Source organism: Streptopelia decaocto (assembly GCF_964273445.1).
Source record: "Streptopelia decaocto genome assembly, chromosome: 17".
NCBI lineage: Eukaryota > Metazoa > Chordata > Aves > Columbiformes > Columbidae > Streptopelia > Streptopelia decaocto.
Window position 1 is genome coordinate 10146210 of NC_138672.1, and position 16784 is coordinate 10162993.

The 16784-nt window shown below is 49.1% G+C and overlaps 2 protein-coding genes across 2 annotated transcripts; one reads left to right on the forward strand and one right to left on the reverse strand.

The window, feature by feature from the left end:
- Positions 1–4678: 4678 nt before the first annotated feature.
- B3GALT9 (beta-1,3-galactosyltransferase 9) lies at positions 4679–9560 on the forward strand. Its single transcript, XM_082067546.1, has one exon. It carries the CDS (start codon positions 6843–6845, stop codon positions 7770–7772), a length of 930 nt encoding a protein of 309 aa, XP_081923672.1. The 5' UTR covers positions 4679–6842; the 3' UTR covers positions 7773–9560.
- A 243-nt stretch (positions 9561–9803) lies between these two features.
- Positions 9804–15456, reverse strand: PSMD5 (proteasome 26S subunit, non-ATPase 5). Its single transcript, XM_082067545.1, has 10 exons — positions 15253–15456; positions 14947–15091; positions 14173–14286; positions 13606–13734; positions 13084–13193; positions 12529–12671; positions 11857–12048; positions 11502–11611; positions 10810–10950; positions 9804–10451 (listed from the first exon to the last, which is right to left on the reverse strand). Exons 1-10 carry the CDS (start codon positions 15423–15425, stop codon positions 10194–10196), a joined length of 1515 nt encoding a protein of 504 aa, XP_081923671.1. The 5' UTR covers positions 15426–15456; the 3' UTR covers positions 9804–10193.
- Between the last annotated feature and the right edge of the window lie 1328 nt (positions 15457–16784).

Genomic DNA, 16784 nt, shown 5'->3' on the forward strand with positions numbered 1-16784 from the left:
AAGGCCAGTTTATTACAAAGGAAATGCTCTCACAGGAACGTGGTGGCTGAGCAGCCCCCACACCTTGTGCGACGCTCCCCTGCCAGTTCAGTCCCCCAAAATGCCAAAGCCCAGGGGAGGGTGACGCCAGCGGGGCCAGGAGCTCGCTGCGCCCGAGCGCTGGTTTCTCTGTGACAGCTCCAGGCAGCCTCGGGTCCCCTCACCCCCGCGCTCCCCAGCCGCTGCCCCCGGAGCCCTGGCCCTGGTGTGATGCATCGGCACACGGTGCCCGTTCGCTGCCGCAGCCTCCAGCTCCGGAGGAAGGTGCCTACTCAGACACGCTGGGGTTTACTCTTCTCTCTAGGACCGGAGACTTTGTTTCCCCCACAGCATCTCTTCCTCCTCCTCTCTCTCCATATGGACTCTCCTACACGAGGAGTCGTTCGAAAGAAAAGCAATCAATACTCCCCGTGCAATCCGCCCATGTGACGCTTCCAGACCCATCATGTTTTTAAGCAGGAGAGTTATTCTTCATTCACTAATTGCCTCACATTAGCGGTGCGAAATGTTAACGTGCAGCTCTGCAAGGAGAGGGGTGGGTGGCACAGCGGCGTATTGACATGCTAGGTGATAACATAGGCGTGGAGGAGGAATTACTTAAAACAGTTACGGGGGGGGGGGTTTTGGTACCATGACAAAAGAGAAATGAGAAATGAAAGAGAAAGAGCCAGAAGAAGAGAACATCCCCGTCCAAATGCTGTTGCCCCGCTATTATTTAACTCCAGAAAGTATTTCAGGGCATAGTGTGTGTTGTAAAACAGAACGACAAGGGGATGGGGCTTTATTTACCTTCTGATATTGATTATCAGGGCAGCAGTGTCGGCCCCTGAGCTGGGTTTGCTAGTTCTTCCTCTGCGGTTTGGCAATCTTATTTTATCCTAAACTCAAGGTAGGAGGCCAGATGGTCAGATGTATTTGGAAGCTGGGTGCCTTTGGGAAAGGTGGATGCTCAGGCCAAGGCCCATGTGGGATTCCTCCTCCCTCACCGTGCCAGACAAGACGGTTTTGCCCTCTCCCTGTCAAAGGATAATGGTCTATGCCGGAGCCCCGAGGGGCTGACTTGATCCCCTCGTCCATTCCCCGGTATGTGAGGCAGGTGACATTGCACCCCTGGCCACCCTGGGACCATCTGACCCCCAGGGAGGCGTCTGTGGATGCTGAGATCACCGCATCTCCCTCCCTCGGTACTTCTTGCCTGTGGCTTCCCCGCACGCCACCTCCCTCGTTAGTCAGCCGCACGCCCTCCTCCTAACGAGGATTCGTCTGACTGCGGCTTCCAGCCGCAGCAGAGCCTCTTCCCGCTGAACCTGCGATTGCTCCCTGCGAAAACACAGCGCAACACAAAACACCTCTTCCTCTTCTTCATGAAAAGCGAGGCAGGCTGAGGGCTCTCCCTCCTCCCCAAGGCATTTTCTCCAGCCTTTGGGTAATCTCACAGGCTTTCTTCATGCTCTCCCCTTCCCAGCTGCTCATCTGAGCAGCAACCAGCGATGCTGCCCTTCCCCTCTGCCCCTGCTCTTCCAAGGGCAATTGCACTAGAATTAACTTTTCTTTGGAAACTGCAGTAGGTCTTTCAGGTTGCAGCCGGCGCTACCCTGTGATAAAGGCTCTGTCTTCCCAGCTGCCTCTATTTATCATCGTTAAATGGTGATGTTGCAGGTTCTCGGCCCCTCCTCAGCCCCTGAGATGCTGCAGGGGTCAGGCAGTGCTGCTGTCACAGCTGCCCCATGTGCCCAAAGGCACGGGGCGACGGCAGGAGGAGGCAAAGGGAAGGCAGGGCAGGGAGGGAGGCAAGGGGGGAAGCAGGGCAGCCCCCCAACAAAGGCACCGTCCAGCATCTCGGGGGCACAGGGCAGCAGAGACTCAACTCTGCTGTTTCTGTGTCTGCAAGAGCAATAAATAAATCTGTGGGAGGCACCGGCGGGGATGAGTCAGAGACAAGAGGGACAGTCATCCTCTCAGGAACACGTACCCAGGTCCAGCACGTCACGGTGCTCCGGAGCCACATCGGGATTCGTGTTGGATGGTGTCCCGGTCCTCCTCGAGCTGCCCAGTAACCCCCTGCCAGGAGAGCGATGGGGCACAGCCCCACTGGTGAGAGCCCCCCCTCATACCCAGAGCACCCCCAGGTCCACACAGCTGGATCCAGCACCGTGGGACGCAGAGCAGATGGGCTGGGGCATCGCACGACCTCCAGGACCAGCACTCAGCTCCTGTTTCCCTCCACAACCTTGAGTAATCTTTGCATTTTGGGGTACAGCACACACACACATGTACCCCAGTAACCCCCGCACAAGGGGCTCCCCAGAAAGAAGAAATGTCCCGACCGGCTGTCCAGCTTCTCTGCAGCTACAGAGCAGTTGTGTAGTCAGGCATGGAAACGCCTGGTTTGCTCCCAATTGCAAATATTGTCGAAGCACGATTTGAATTTAATTGAAGCAAAGCTAAATTCAAGACTCAAATGCTTCAGATGTTGCACGCGTTGAACAAATTTCATGTGAAATCTCTATTTGCCAGGCACAAACACAGCCTGCTTCTACCTTCAGGGAATGAAAGGGCAAGGCAAAGTAACCTGCACAGCACACTGTGAACATTAATAACGAGGGGAAAACTTCTGGTCAGCTGCAAAATAGGCAACTTTTCTGTCAAGTTGACATCTTGGTGGGGAAACAAGCTCTCAGGAGCTGGCTTGACCCAAGGGCTGGAGCCCTCTGGCCTCGCAGCTTGACGTGTTCCGCACGCTCCTGCTCGCCCCTTTCAGCTTCCATCTAGCTCGGTATTTCTGAGGCTGAAAGCAACACTTGCAAAACGCACAGAAGGTTTAAGCTGTCTTTGTAAAGAAATATAGCAGTAGTTAGTTGTCAAAGCTGTCATTATACTCAAGAAGTAATAATCAAACATACCCATACAAAAAGATAGACGTTTGTAACTCTGCGGCTGATGTATGCCAAGAAAAAATGAATGCTAAGAACTTGGCTATAGAAACATGTTTTTAACCTCATTTGTGTACCAGGAGTGGCTAATCTATTTGTCGAGTGTGTCAGCCCTCTATTTTGTTGCCTTAAGTTTTCTACTTACGTTTAACACCCAAATGGATGTGAAATATCAAAGCCCAAATGAAATGCACACCATGTAACTTTTATAAAGCCTTCTCTGCCGTCATCTCCCAAGCCTTACAGAGAACTGCAGGTCAAGAATCGCCTGCGAGAGCAGAATCATGTCTTTAAGTAAAAATTGTTGCTCTGAGATGACGCAGACCAAAACAATTGTCTCCCTTTATTTATTGCAGCTGATGCTGTTATTAAAAACCAGACAAGTCCCTTCCCAGCCCTTTGCACTGTCGGGCCTGGGTGTGCTGGTGAAACACTGCAAAGGCAGCTTGTAAATAGAGGGGGCTCTTTGGGCAAGATCCGAAACACGGGGAAGGTGCTTTGTGCTCCAGGAGCTGGGGACCGGGCACAGAGTGACTGCACAGACACCTGGGGCAGGCAGAGCTCGGGCTTCTGGATTCAAGGAAATAAATATTGGAAAAATCAATTTTCATCGGTTTTCCCCAATAAACCCCATCCGCCCGCCCTCTCCCGCACCATCGCCTGAGAACGGTGCGTCATCCAAAGCCTTCGCGTTTCCACAAGGCGGAGTCGAGCAGAACCGAAGCAAGCCGGGCTCTGCTCCCCCTTCCCAAATGTTCGCAGCGTTGGGAGGGAAGCCAGGAGGATGTAAAGACATTTTCAGAGCTGTGGGTACAGCTGCTCCCCTGCGCTGCAGCACACGGCGCCGCAGCTGCCCCCCAGCACCGGCCCCGGCTTGTCCTGCCCAGGAGCATCTCCCACCGCCCCGCGGGCATCTCTGCTTCCATCGCTGGACATCACGCGAGTTCAGGGCTCTGTCCCCTCCAAAAAATCCAACCCTAAACATCCTTCGGTCTAAACATTCTCCGTTCATATGGTGGGTCAAGTTGTCCACAGCATCATTGGTACATCCCTGCTCCCGTTACGAGCTTGGCTTGGATGTAAAATATAAGAAAAATGTGAAAACATCTTATGTAGAGCTAATTACAGCCCTGTAGCTCAGGAAAAGCTGCTTTCCCAGTTGTCTCCCTAATTTACACCCAGGATATTTTTCAGGGTTTAAGTGCAGCTGTAGGACAACACTCCTCTCCCCATCCTGACCTGACCGCAACCATTCCGGGTCGTGAATTCACGCTGCTCCTGGAAGCTCTCAGACCTCCCTGGGAGTGAGGTTGGAGCTCACCCACCTGAAAAATGAGATAAGGTCACACATAAGCTGCTGTACCTCACGTCTACCTGGGTTTTAAAGGTGACAGAGGGATCACCCCCAGGCAAACTCCCTGGAGCTGAGGGGTTTGTGGCCTCCCAGACCCATTATTTGACCCTTCAGCAGCCTTTTTGTCCCCATTCCTCAGCTCTCTCCCAGCGGGACTCAGGCAGGCTCTTCAGATAAACAAGATGCTCCATCGCAGCGCCGCCCGGCCCCGGCTGCGGTTGGACGGCGTTGATCTCACACGGGCGATAGCGGCGACTGTTTGAAGTCGCTGCCGCCGCCGCCAAGCAGCACTGAGGAAGCGGCTTCAGGAGCGCTGCGAGCACCACGCTGCGCGGAGCTGCAATGGGGTGGCACACACGTGGCTTTCATTATTATTCTAAAAACGCACAATTGGGAAAGCCAATATTTTTAATGGAAGTGGTTTCAAATGCTGGTGTTTATTTGCTTATTAAATGGTTTAGCTGGAGACAGAGCATCTTCAAAGGGGGATTTTTTTATTTTCCCAGAGTGGGTATGTGGGGCTACAGTGCTATATTATTGTACGTGAGAAATATTTCCGTATTAGCTTTTTGTTTCAGAGAACACAATAAGTGACACTTCCCGTGCTGACAGCTCGCCAGGCTTCAAAGCATGACTTCTGCAAGGATTACAGTGATTTCGAGGTTGGTTCCGATGAAGCTGTAGCCCAGATCACTCACAAGCTCCACAAAAGGAGTTTTTCCATTGTTTTGGAGACCGTAAAGCTGGGGACGGTGTGGGACACACATGCTATGTGCATTCTGGCCATCTATCAGAGGGGCACGATGCGCTTCCGAGCTGTAACCATATTTTGGGGACCTGGTTTCTCCTGTGATTCCAGACGCTCCTACAGCAATGCAACACAGGTGGGAAAGCTCCCCCTGCACCACCACAGCCCAGTGACCCTTGGTCACCCCAAAGCAGAAATCAAAGCTCTTCTCCATCCACCCGGGACATTTGGCTCCTCTAAGGGCGCTTCAGGGAGGGCTGCAATGGTCGGAGCATCACGCAGCTGAGGCAAAGCACAGCAACGCCGCATCCGCCTGGCGCCCTCTCACCTGAAGGTGCATTAACAGAAATGCACGAGAAATCCTTTCAAAACTTAAAAAACAAACAAACCACAATCTCTCTGCTCTCACACACGGGCTGGAGTTGCCACACTTGTGCTGATGAAGGCTGACACTTCCCACCACAATTTGCCCATTGAATGGCAGCGTTGCCATCACCGACCCATCCACATTAACACAGGGAGGCTCCGGCACAGCCGAGGCCACCGCCCAAGGCAGGAGCGTGTCCAGGGGTGGGTCACCACAGCCCCGCGCCAGGACACACAGCCATGGTCATTTAAACCCACAGAATGACATTGTGCAGACAGAAAGCAAAGCACCATCAACACAGCTCGTTAGGGTTTACAGTAAACGGATGCTGGGGAACACACCAAAAGCGGTCAGTTTAGGGGCCAACCACTGCAGACCAGGGAACCAAGACCAAAATTGCACAGTTATAAAAAAACATGACTCCAGAGAACTAACAACAAACCGCCAGACCTAACACAGCTCCACAGGGGGACCGGGGCCCCTTTCACCAAGGGAGCTCGAACAGCTGCTTCACTTCTTTATTTCTCAAAGACCCAACCCCGAGTGCCAGAAATTAATAAAGGGAAAGGCTAGAGTTTTCCTTGCTTTGTGTTTTGTGCAGCTGCAACACGATCGCCCCCCCGGGATCGCCTTTCCTCCGCACAGGCTGGGCGCACGCCCTCAGCCCTGGGTGCTGGGCAGTAACCCAACCCCGCAGACCCACATACGGACGCTGCCCCGCAAGCCTCCGCCGGGGAGAAACCGCCGTGACCGCAGACCCCGCCGCGGGGAGAACTCCCACCGCCATGCAGGTGAGTGCTCCGCTCTTCCCTGGGGACAGCGGGGACAATGGGGACAACACCTCCCCCTTTGCCTTCTCACCCTGCCAGATGTTGTCAGGCCAAGGACCTCTCCTTTGAGGACATGTATTAATGTTACAGGTCCTTGTTAGCATCTCAGGTCTTCAGTAATAGCTTAGAAACAGAAAATATTAATAGCAAGTTATTCCTCAGTATTTCCATGCAAACTACAGAGTGGTCATATCCTTCTCAGCTTGGGATCTCGCTGTGCTACAACGAGTAGGGCTGCTCAGGTTTCTAGGAGGACAAGAGCTTTACACAAACAATACAAAGACCAGGCTCTAAAAGTCATTATTCTGTTTTGCATTAATGTATTATAAAACGAAGGAAGACTATTCTGTTCTAGTAGCAAGAGAATTCAGTGTCCACATCTTCTCCCCCCCAGCTGACACCCTGCAGGCTCCGGACTCACCAGTGGTGCTTCATTCTCTTTAACGTCTTGCTTTTCCACGTGCTGCTCTTTGGAGCAGATTTACTGGAGGAATACTTCCTGCGGTCATTGCCTCTTTCTTACACCGACGCAAAGACTCTGGAAATCAGGGAGAGGGCCAGGAAGCTCCATATGGATCCTCTAAAGGCCAATCTCTCTTTCACCATCAGCAGCGCAGCAAAATGCTCTGATCGAGAGATATTTTTGCTCGTTCTCGTCTGCAGCAGCCCAGAAAACAGGACAAGGCGCAACGTGATCAGGCAGACATGGGGCAACGTGACAGACGCCAGAGGTTACGCTGTCCTTACTCTGTTTGCTTTAGGAAAGCCGGCGTCCGTAACCACCCAGTTGGAGATCAATGAAGAGGCTGAGAAGCACAGAGACATCATTGAAGGCAGCTTCATCGATTCTCCCAAGACGCAGACACAGAAGATGTTGATGAGCGTGGAGTGGACGGTGACTTTCTGTCCCCAGGCCAGGTATATTCTCAAAACAGACGAAGATGTGTTTGTCGGTATTCCAAGTCTGGCTGGATTCTTGCTGAGCTTAACACAACTAGAGGACGTTTACATTGGGAGAGTCATTCATCACGCAGTGCCTGACAGAGCCCCCCAAAGCCCTGGCTTTGTCCCCGTCCATCAATACCCAGAAGAGTTTTACCCGGATTACTGCGACGGGAGCGCTTTCGTCACGTCCCAGGACGTCGCTCGCAAGGTGTACGTGGTTGCCGAGGAGGTGCCGGTTTCGGTTTCGGTGCCCCCCGATGTCTTTGTTGGAATCTGTGCTGGAAACGCTGGCGTCACTCCCATTCACAGCTCGCGGTTTTCTGGGGAGAAGCACATCAGCTACAATCGATGCTGCTATAAATTCATTTTCACCTCTTCCGACATGAAAGAGGACGAGTTATTTAAAGACTGGAAGGAGACCAGCGGTGGGGGAGATTGCTCGTTACTGGAGACTTACTACGGTCTGGTGTCCTGCAAGGTTCTGACCTATATTGATAAGTTCAAACAGTTTAACTTAGATAGAATTAAAAATGAGGTTCTCCATTTTGCTGATTAGGATATAGCTTTTGTGAAAAAAGTCTGAATTTTCTTTTACCTGCTGTTTGATCCTGTTAACATTCAGTAATAACGACCTCCTCTCAAAGTTCGCGCTCTTCAATAGCAAATTAATTCCCAGTGTTATGGTGTGTTACAGCAGCAAGAGAACTGGATGTACTCTGGCTATGTAGGTACCTACAAGTGCATGCATACAAGTAAAAAAAGAGTATTCCGAGGAATTTTGTCTGTATCCAGTGTTTTCCAGACTATTGAAGTCCTCTACCTTATGCCAAAACTCCTTTCAATCTGTGATGAATCACCTACTTCCTAAGTATTTGGTAACAAAGAAGAATCTTTCCTTCCACAAAAAGGGAGCAACTTCTGAGCACTTCTATTTTTCCATTGTATATGAGATATACCAGCAGCAACATGTAAACAAACCATATGGCAACACATAGGATGGGTAAGGAACTATGTGTGAGTAGTTAAGGGGTAAGTGTCTCATCAACTCATCGGAATGTTGAGCTCAAAGCTCAACAAAATAAAGCATATGTGCATATATAAAAAAATTCCCTTTGTTTGGCACCTGTGTATTCTAAAATATTGTATTTGGCAAGTGTACCATGCAAAGCAGATGCTAAAAACTTAGCACACAGAGTAGCCTTCAAAAGCAACAGCTGAAAACACACACGAAAGACTCATGAATTGCAGAAAAGGCTTATATATGGATTTATTTTACTGAGATGTTAGTATACAGCTCACAGAGAGCCACCAGCACACAAGGCCACCTAAAATAACAAAGCTGAACTGTCCAATCCAAGTGCAAACTAAGAACTTCTATACTCTTTCCATTTCCTTTCTAGTGCTTTCATGTTTTTCCTGGATGCAGGATTGGCGAAGCTTCTGTGCTCTCTCTGGTCACAAATGAGACGCTGTGTGCCACATTTCTCACAAGCAGATGTTTATTATGCACATCTAGGACGAAAGCGCCAGCAGGAGGATAATGCTGGATGACAACTTTTGTACATATTAGATCACAAGCAATACGGCAGATCGCCTGCACTGAGAGGTTATTAAACATTAAAGGATCTTCCCCACCCACCTCTGCTCCTCCGAGCCCACTTCAACTCCCTGCCGGCAATGGGTGGCAGGTGACACTGTCACCTCTGCTGCAGCACAAAGCTACAGCAAGAGAAGAGCTACTGCATGCCCACATCATCCTGCTCCTCTTGGCAGAGCAGGGACACAGGGCAAGGTACACCTGTCCTCACACACCACTAAGATAAACCCCAAAGTAGTAATTTGGTGTTTTATTATGCTCCTCCCAGCTGTTCCTCAGATAATATAATCCTTTTGTATACAGCACATCGTGGTGCCTGTTTCATGGCCAAAGACACATCACCTCAGTAGCATTCAGCTCGTCCCACATCTCACCCGCAGCAAGCTGACTGTCCGCAGAGGAAGATACACAACCTCGTAACTTACTACATTTGCATCCTCCTAATCCACTTCACAGCCCTAAACATGAAAGCTTTATCTTCTTACTCCTTTTATTCTGACCCAGGCAACTAAAATCATACCCTTCTAAAAATAACACTTAAAATTTTAAAAAATGTCTGTTAAAAATAGTGTAAACAATCTAAGATTTGGTTCTGAAGTAGATTTGTAGTGCTATAGCTCATGCTCCTTTTGAGCAAGTAAATTGGGCTGCCACGCAAAGTCGCAGCCAACAAGGGAGACAAAGCTCCCAGTTTGGTTTGATACGCTAGAGTGTGCATTCATTTTTAAAAGGGCTAAAAGCTTCTTTCCATCCTCAGCATAAAACGTAAACAATGTTTAGGATTATTTATTCAAGCAAGATTCGCATCCAGCAAGTTGGCAACAGAGGAGAATCCAGTTCGTACTCCCTCATGTGGACAGAATGTTACTTATTCCTACGGACAGGGATTCTGACAGAATACAACGACTACAAGAGTACATTCCATGCCAGTACCAATTTGGCAGATATAAAAAAATAAAAAGAGAGAAAGAGAGAGACTACGGCAGCATCTGAGGTTACAAACCTCAAGGTGGTTTGGTGTTTGTTTTTTTTAATTGAACAGTGATCTACTGAGAAAACACGATAGAAACTCCAAACCAAAGAACAGTTTAACTAAACACTGATAAATTCTGCAAAAGAAGAGTCAGCAGGTGACAGAGCGCTCACCTTGGTTTGCTGTCTCACGACAGTACACAGAGAACTTCTGCCATGACATTCTATGGGAAATTACGCTGTGCCCTCGGGGTTTTGATTTGCTCTCATGACTCTAATTTCAAATAGAGTCGAAGTGCTCCACATTCCTTTAAAAAGACTCCAGCATGAGGAGTCTTTACACCTTATACCATAACACCTATTTCAATAACATTGTTTGCAAGAAGGGGAACCAAGACACCAAAGATATTATTCTGCTCCTTCCACAGCTGTAGTCGAAGCTGCCTGAACATAGTAAGGGCCTTCATGCAAGTAAGCCCTAAGCCTCAAGTAATACTGATTTCCAAAGACTTCCGCAATTGTTTTAGAGTTTACAAGGGCCTTAACCAGTTCGTATTTGGCATCCTTCGAAGCTTTGTCAGGCTCCACAGATCTGTCTACAATGTATTCCACAAATCCCGGACTGTCAAGCATCAACTTCTGGGCCCATGGTTGATTTGCAATAGCCTAAACGTGAAGACAAAAGACAGGAGAGGAAGAAACACTGCATTTTAAAACTCAAAAAAACAGTAAGCTGTTACACAAATAGCCAAAAACCAGAAAAATGGGATATTAATTCTCCACAGTAGTTGCACAACCACCACTCAAATCAAAGAGCAGGGTCTAACACTGGAAAACAAGTACAGCTCAGTGCTTATCATTAAAGTTTTAAATGAATTCTCACAGCAGTGCCTCTGATATTGAAGCAGCCTGGAGCATAGCAGCCTAGAACATGTCTTTGTTTTCCCCCCACTCTCCAATTTATAAAATAAGCATTACAGACATGATGTCTGCTACCAGATCTCCAAAACCAAAAAGCACTTACGGTAAATACCCGTAAAGCCCCACAGTGGAGGTCAGGGAATGGCTGAGTACTGATGCTCCTGAAGAGCTCCAGCGGCTGGTTAGACAAGGATGCGAACCACGACTCAGTCATTCGTAAAAGGTCTTCGGTCTGCTGCTCCGGCTACACGCAGAGAAACATCCAGAAATGAAACAGTTTGAGTAGGATTACGAAAAGCTGTCAAGTTTGAGTATATGTTCAACAGCTAAAGAAGTTATTTTAAACAAACCACCAGCAAATTAAACTGAAGTAGTTGAAATTTTCAAGTTGTTTTCATGAATGAAGAAATGGCTTTCTGTATTTCATTTACCTTGGAGGACAGATTTAAATAAAAAAGTAGATCACTGGACTTAAAGAACACACCCAGGGATCAGAGCAGTCTGCCACTATCCCTCTAAGGCAGAGGGAAGCAAATTTTACTATCATACCCTTGCTAAGGCTGTCTCCATGTTTTACAAACAGATTTCAGAAGACCTGGCTTCTTACAAACACTCAAACTTTAAGCAAACAAATAAACCAGGGAATTTCAAAACAGTAAAGGTAATGACTCAGAATACTAGGAAAGCTACCACTGCTGCCTAAGCTGGTGCTGCAAGAGCTCTTCACACAATTAGACAGATGCACAACAATTTCATTCTTGTAGATTAAAAAACCAAACCAAAACACAAACTTACAGGCAAGTAAAGAAGAGCTGAAATCGCGTCCAAGCAGCGAAGCCGTAACTCTGTGGGAGCATTCTTTGCCTGATGCCCTATTCTGTTTAACAGATTTTGAAATCGACTTCCTTTGAAAATAAAAACAAAGTGCTTGTAATTAATTCAGATAGACTGGGCTGGACTATAAAGTTACATGTCAGCCACATTTGACAATACTCCAATTGCCAGCTGCTAATACAGATATTTCACTTAAAAAACCAAAGTAGCAAGAAGCCCAACACCTACTTTGAGCCCTCTGAGCAGTTCTACGTTAAGAGAAATAATGTGGTCTTCACAGAAAGCACCACTACATGATGCAAAAAATGATACGAACTTGCTTTCTGCAGAACCTGTTTGCCTTCCACGGTTGATCCCAGGACGCCCAGCGTGTCCACAGCCACTCCAATCATCGTCGGGTCCTGACTTTCTGCCATTTCAAAGACTTTTTCCATGAAGACCGGGTATCGCTCACAGATCTGCTGTGGACTGTCTACGACAGCCAGGTTTCCAAAAAACTTAACAAACCCTGACAACACACGACAGAAAAAAAGCACTTAGAGTGGCGGAACAATCACTTTAGCAGTGTCAAAATTAATCATACATTAACATAAGATTGTTTCACTGCTGAACTAGCATTATTAGATCCAAATGCTGTTTGTGAAAGGCACCAGCATAAGGACAGAACTAAGGAACAAGCCAGCATTTTTGAAGTTACTTAATTCATGATGTAACAGCTGTATTCTTGAATTTGTAGATTAAAAAAAGACTACAACAATACAAACTTCAAATCTGCACTACAGTCTCCCCAGATCTTACCTGTACTACCACTGTTAATCAGTAATATTACTCATGTGTCAGACTGTCCTTCAGCATTTTTTGTATACACCAAACATACATGTCCTAATATTCAAAAATTCACATAAGCTTTCAAAACTGAGGACTACTCAGTTTAACTCATTAACAAAAACAAGTGGTAACACTGGAAACAAGAAATGCGGGATGTAACCTGGTAGATAGAAGCCTGAGAAAGGATCAGACTCTGCACCAACAATGATGTTTGAAATTTTATCGATAATTCCTTGTTGAGCAAGATACTGGCGCCCATGTGGAGTGTGGGCCAGCGAGGTCACCATCTCTATGCACGTAGCTCTGAAAGAGACAAGCGGCTATTTTAGCCTATTTCTGATGGCGTTTTGAAGTTCTCAGTCATTAAGAAAAACACGTTGCTCTACCCTTAAGACAAAAAACAACTAACCAAAAACTAATCACCCCCCGAAGCCCACTCGGCTGTCTCACTTGCGGTGTAGAGCTGGAAAGAACTGAAAACGATTTCTATTGCAGCCCAACATTATAATTAGAGAAATTGCATCTTGGTTCTCAAATTTAAGCACACGGTTTTTTTACACTCAAGGCTGTTCGAGAAGAGGAAGATAAACTGCCTTCCTAAAACGGGTTCCACAAGACACACACACATGCATGTTTAAAGAACGTTATTTTAAGACTGAACATCAGAGTTTTAACAATGGGGAAAATCTCGTTGGCACACTCATTACCAACACACCTGACCAGCACGTCGTCTCCAGTCAACTCGCCAATTAACTCCGATATCAACCCACTGTTTGCACAGTAATTCAGCGATTCTGCTGATACTGAAGAAATCTCAACAATTAACTAAAGAAAAGCACAGAGAAAGGATGGTTTATAAAAACACTGTAACATTAACAGTTCACAGTAATGGCAAAATACAACTTATAACACTGACTAACTACATATATATTAAGCATACAATTTAATTATGTTTTCATAATTAACCTAAACGTTTGCCTGAAATGAGCTCATAAGGAGTCGCAATTTCGCAGCACATGCATTTGATTTCTATTCAGTCAGCTTTTCTTCAGAGGATCATCACTGCGACCCCCATTCAGCTCTACAATAGATAGATTGTATTATTTCTCCTCTGCCACACATACCTACACTAACACACTTGGCATCTCTCTCTCGGTCTCTGCACCCCCCTTCAGAAGTTTCGGTAGTGTTTCACATCCAGAAGTTGACAGAACGCCAAAGCTGATTGTATCCCTACCTCATACACTCTGTAGCGAACAACATCATTTGTTGCCATGACATTTTTCAAGTCACTCAACAAACTGCTCACAAATAAAGCCTCTAAGCCATCCTGTGTCTGCGCCAGTCTTGAGAGAGATTTGATGGCCTGGAAACAAAACCAACAACTTATTATATGAAAAACACAAAGAGAAGAAAATCCAAGATGAACTGACTCAGTCTCATTGTTTTTTACTAAGACATTAAATCATGTTACACATCTAAAACTTGAATTGTGATTCACTTTTCCATGAGAATCACTGTATCATCGACAAGAGCGTGATGGTTATTGTGACCCAAGTCTCCAGCACTAAACTCAGATCTATGAGTTCACTTTGGCATCAACAGCAACTGGAAGCCAACAGATCTGAGTAAATCTTCTATCACATCTAAGTAATATTAGGGCACCTACATGCTTATAACATCTTTCAAGCAACCCAGGCTCTCTTTTCTTCAAAGAAGAGCAGAGGCTGTCATCTGAGTGGAAAAGGTATTTTGTGCAGTGTCTGCATCAGTTTGTAGAGCAAAACAAATCAGCAATGCTTACCTCTTTAGCCACTGCTATCTTCTCTCCACCAATGCAATTTATTATTTGCTGTAATAGTTCAGGACTGTTGAGAATTTCTGTAACGGCACCTGAATTTTCAACAATTCGCCCAACCTAAAGACATGATTAAATAATTATAGAAAATAACGTGAAAACAGGCTTTTTCTGCCATAGGGACATTCAAGCACTGAAACAGTTACTCAGACAGAATCACTTTTTGGAGGACCTCAAAACTCAAGAGGACAATGCCCTGAGCAGCTGCAAGCTGGTCCCACTTTTAGCTGGGGGCTGGACCTGAAACTTCTAGAAGCCCATTCCAGACTATGCTGCTCCACAACTCTGCTCTTCTAAATTAATGCAACAGGTGTCCAGTTACTACAGCCTATTCCAATTCAGTGTTTCCACAGTATTGTTCGAAATATCCTGAACATCAAAACATTGCTGCACTTAATTCTTATGGCACCTGCTGCCAGTGCCGGCTTAGAAAACTTTATCCAGAACATGAGAGAGAAGATTCATTTATAAGTTACTTAAATCAAGACACAGTTTTATACATTGTGTTAAACAGACACATCGTAAAACATTATATACCAACACATAGCACGTATTTACCCAAAACTGCATGGGCATGCAGGAGCATAGCTCTTGCAGATAGCACCTGAGGTAGTGGTTTTGTCACCAATTAAGACATGAAACAACATTAAGAGCTTAGGAGTAACCCAGCTTGGCTCAAGCCAGAGCTCTGCTCCGTCCTCCTGGAGAAAAACCCCGCACCTGAGATATGCTGAGGATCTTCACGGAGTCATCGGGGTGGAAAAGCCCTTTCTGGAGCTCTTCTCGGAGGTTCTGGATGACATAGAGCGGGTCCAGGGCCGGCAGGAGCCTCTCCAGGATAGAAACACAGGCGGACACCTGCTCCCTGGGCAGACACAAACCCGAGCCCTTCAGGAGGGGGACGCCCCCAGATCCTCAGCTCTGCCCGGGAGGGCACGGAGGGGACGGGGAAGCAGCAGGAGCCATGAGGGGAGGCAGGAGGGGGAGGCGGCCGAGCTGAGTCAGGCCCGCCGGGCCGCGGCTCACCGGTCATTGACGCTGAGGAGGGTGAAGAGCGCTGCCAGGTGGCGGTCGCTGAGGCGGGCGCGGAGGGCGGCGGGCGGCACGGCCTGCAGGGCCAGGCGCAGCGCCCGCAGCTCCTCCAGCGGCGCCTCCCGCCGCGCCGCCCGCTCCAGCAGCTCCGACACCGCCTCCGCCATCTTGGCGCCGCCCGGAAGTGTCGCGAGAGCCCACCGCGCCTAGCAACGGCCGCGCCTCGCAACCGCTGCGCCTAACAACCGCCACGCCCAGCAACCGCCCCGCCTAGCAACCACTGCGCAGAGCAACCACTGCGCAGAGCAACCGCCACACCCAGGAACCGCCGCGCCTAGTAACCACGGCGCATAGCAACCACGGCGCCTAGCAACCAACCCGCCGTCGCCAGGGCCCCTTTCGCGTCCGCCGTGCCGTAAAGAAAATGGCGGTCGCGCCCCGCCCCATCTTGGCTCTGATTGGACAGATGTGCGAGGGGCGGTGCTGGAGCGGGTGGTGCCAGGTGGAGGGCGTGTCCCCTGCAGCGAGGGGCGTGGTCTTGATTGCGGTGGGCGTGGTCTCAATTGCGGGGGGCGTGGTCTCGATTGCGCGGGGAGTGGTCGCGGCTGCGGGGCGGTTGCGGAGCAGCGCTGCTCCGGGAAAATGGGGTTAAAACAGCGTGAAATGGGGACACGGCAGTTCGCCTGGGGGATGCTGATGCAGCAAAGCTGCACCCCGCGGCGGGTCCCACTGGCTGCAGCGCCGGGACCCCCTTCGTGCTGCTCATGGCGATGGGGGCAGCTCGGCCAGGTCACGCTGCAGGAAAACCCGGGGGTTGCGTCACGCCAGCGGAGGAAACGTCGTTGTTTCAGGCCGTGGACAATGAGGGGACAACCGAGCGCAGCTGACACCGGCTGTCACCGCACTGCGGGCTGGGGCCGCTCCGCGGGAGCGCTGAATCCGGGGGCGGGCGGGGATCCCCTGACGGGAGCTGAGCGGGATGTGATAACGTTACAGTGTGATACGGAGCGGAGCTCTCGGCTCCTCTGCGCTCACGGGAGCATTTTCGGCCCGAACAACACAAGAGGATTTACCAGGTTTCTGGTAGTTTAGACCCAAAGAGCACAGACCCCCAATAATATTAAATCTAATAAAATAACGGTGGGAAAGTCAAAGCAAAAGTGGCAAATGCTGTCAGCATCTCAGATGGAGACAGAGGTTTCTCCCGCAGATGTTGGTGCAGACAGTTTGGTGGCCCTGACCCCGCGTCTGGGGTGCCGTGTCCCCACGTCTGGAGGTGCCGTGTCCCCGTGTCTGGGCTGCGGTGTCCCCGTGTCTGGGGTGCCGTGTCCCCGTGTCTGGGGTGCGGTGTCCCCGGGCCTGGGGTGCGGTGTCCCCGGGCCTGGGGTGCCGTGTCCCACGTCTGGAGGTGCCGTGTCCCCGTATCTGGGGTGCGGTGTCCCCGCGTCTGGAGGTGCCGTGTCCCCGTGTCTGGGGTGCGGTATCCCCGTGTCTGGGGTGCGGTGTCCCCGGGCCTGGGGTGCGGT

What these genes read in the sequence shown, in the direction of transcription:
- PSMD5 (XM_082067545.1), bottom strand. Translation starts at nt 15,425, where the DNA reads ATGGCGGAGGCGGTGTCGGAGCTGCTGGAGCGGGCGGCGCGGCGGGAG. An exon ending in GGAGACGACGTGCTGGTCAG is followed by an intron (nt 12,672 to 13,083) that starts GTGTGTTGGTAA and finishes TGTCTCTTTCAG; the next exon opens with AGCTACGTGCATAGAGATGG. An exon ending in GGGCTTTACGGGTATTTACC is followed by an intron (nt 10,452 to 10,809) that starts GTAAGTGCTTTT and finishes CTTCACGTTTAG; the next exon opens with GCTATTGCAAATCAACCATG.
- B3GALT9 (XM_082067546.1), top strand. Translation starts at nt 6,843, where the DNA reads ATGGATCCTCTAAAGGCCAATCTCTCTTTCACCATCAGCAGCGCAGCA.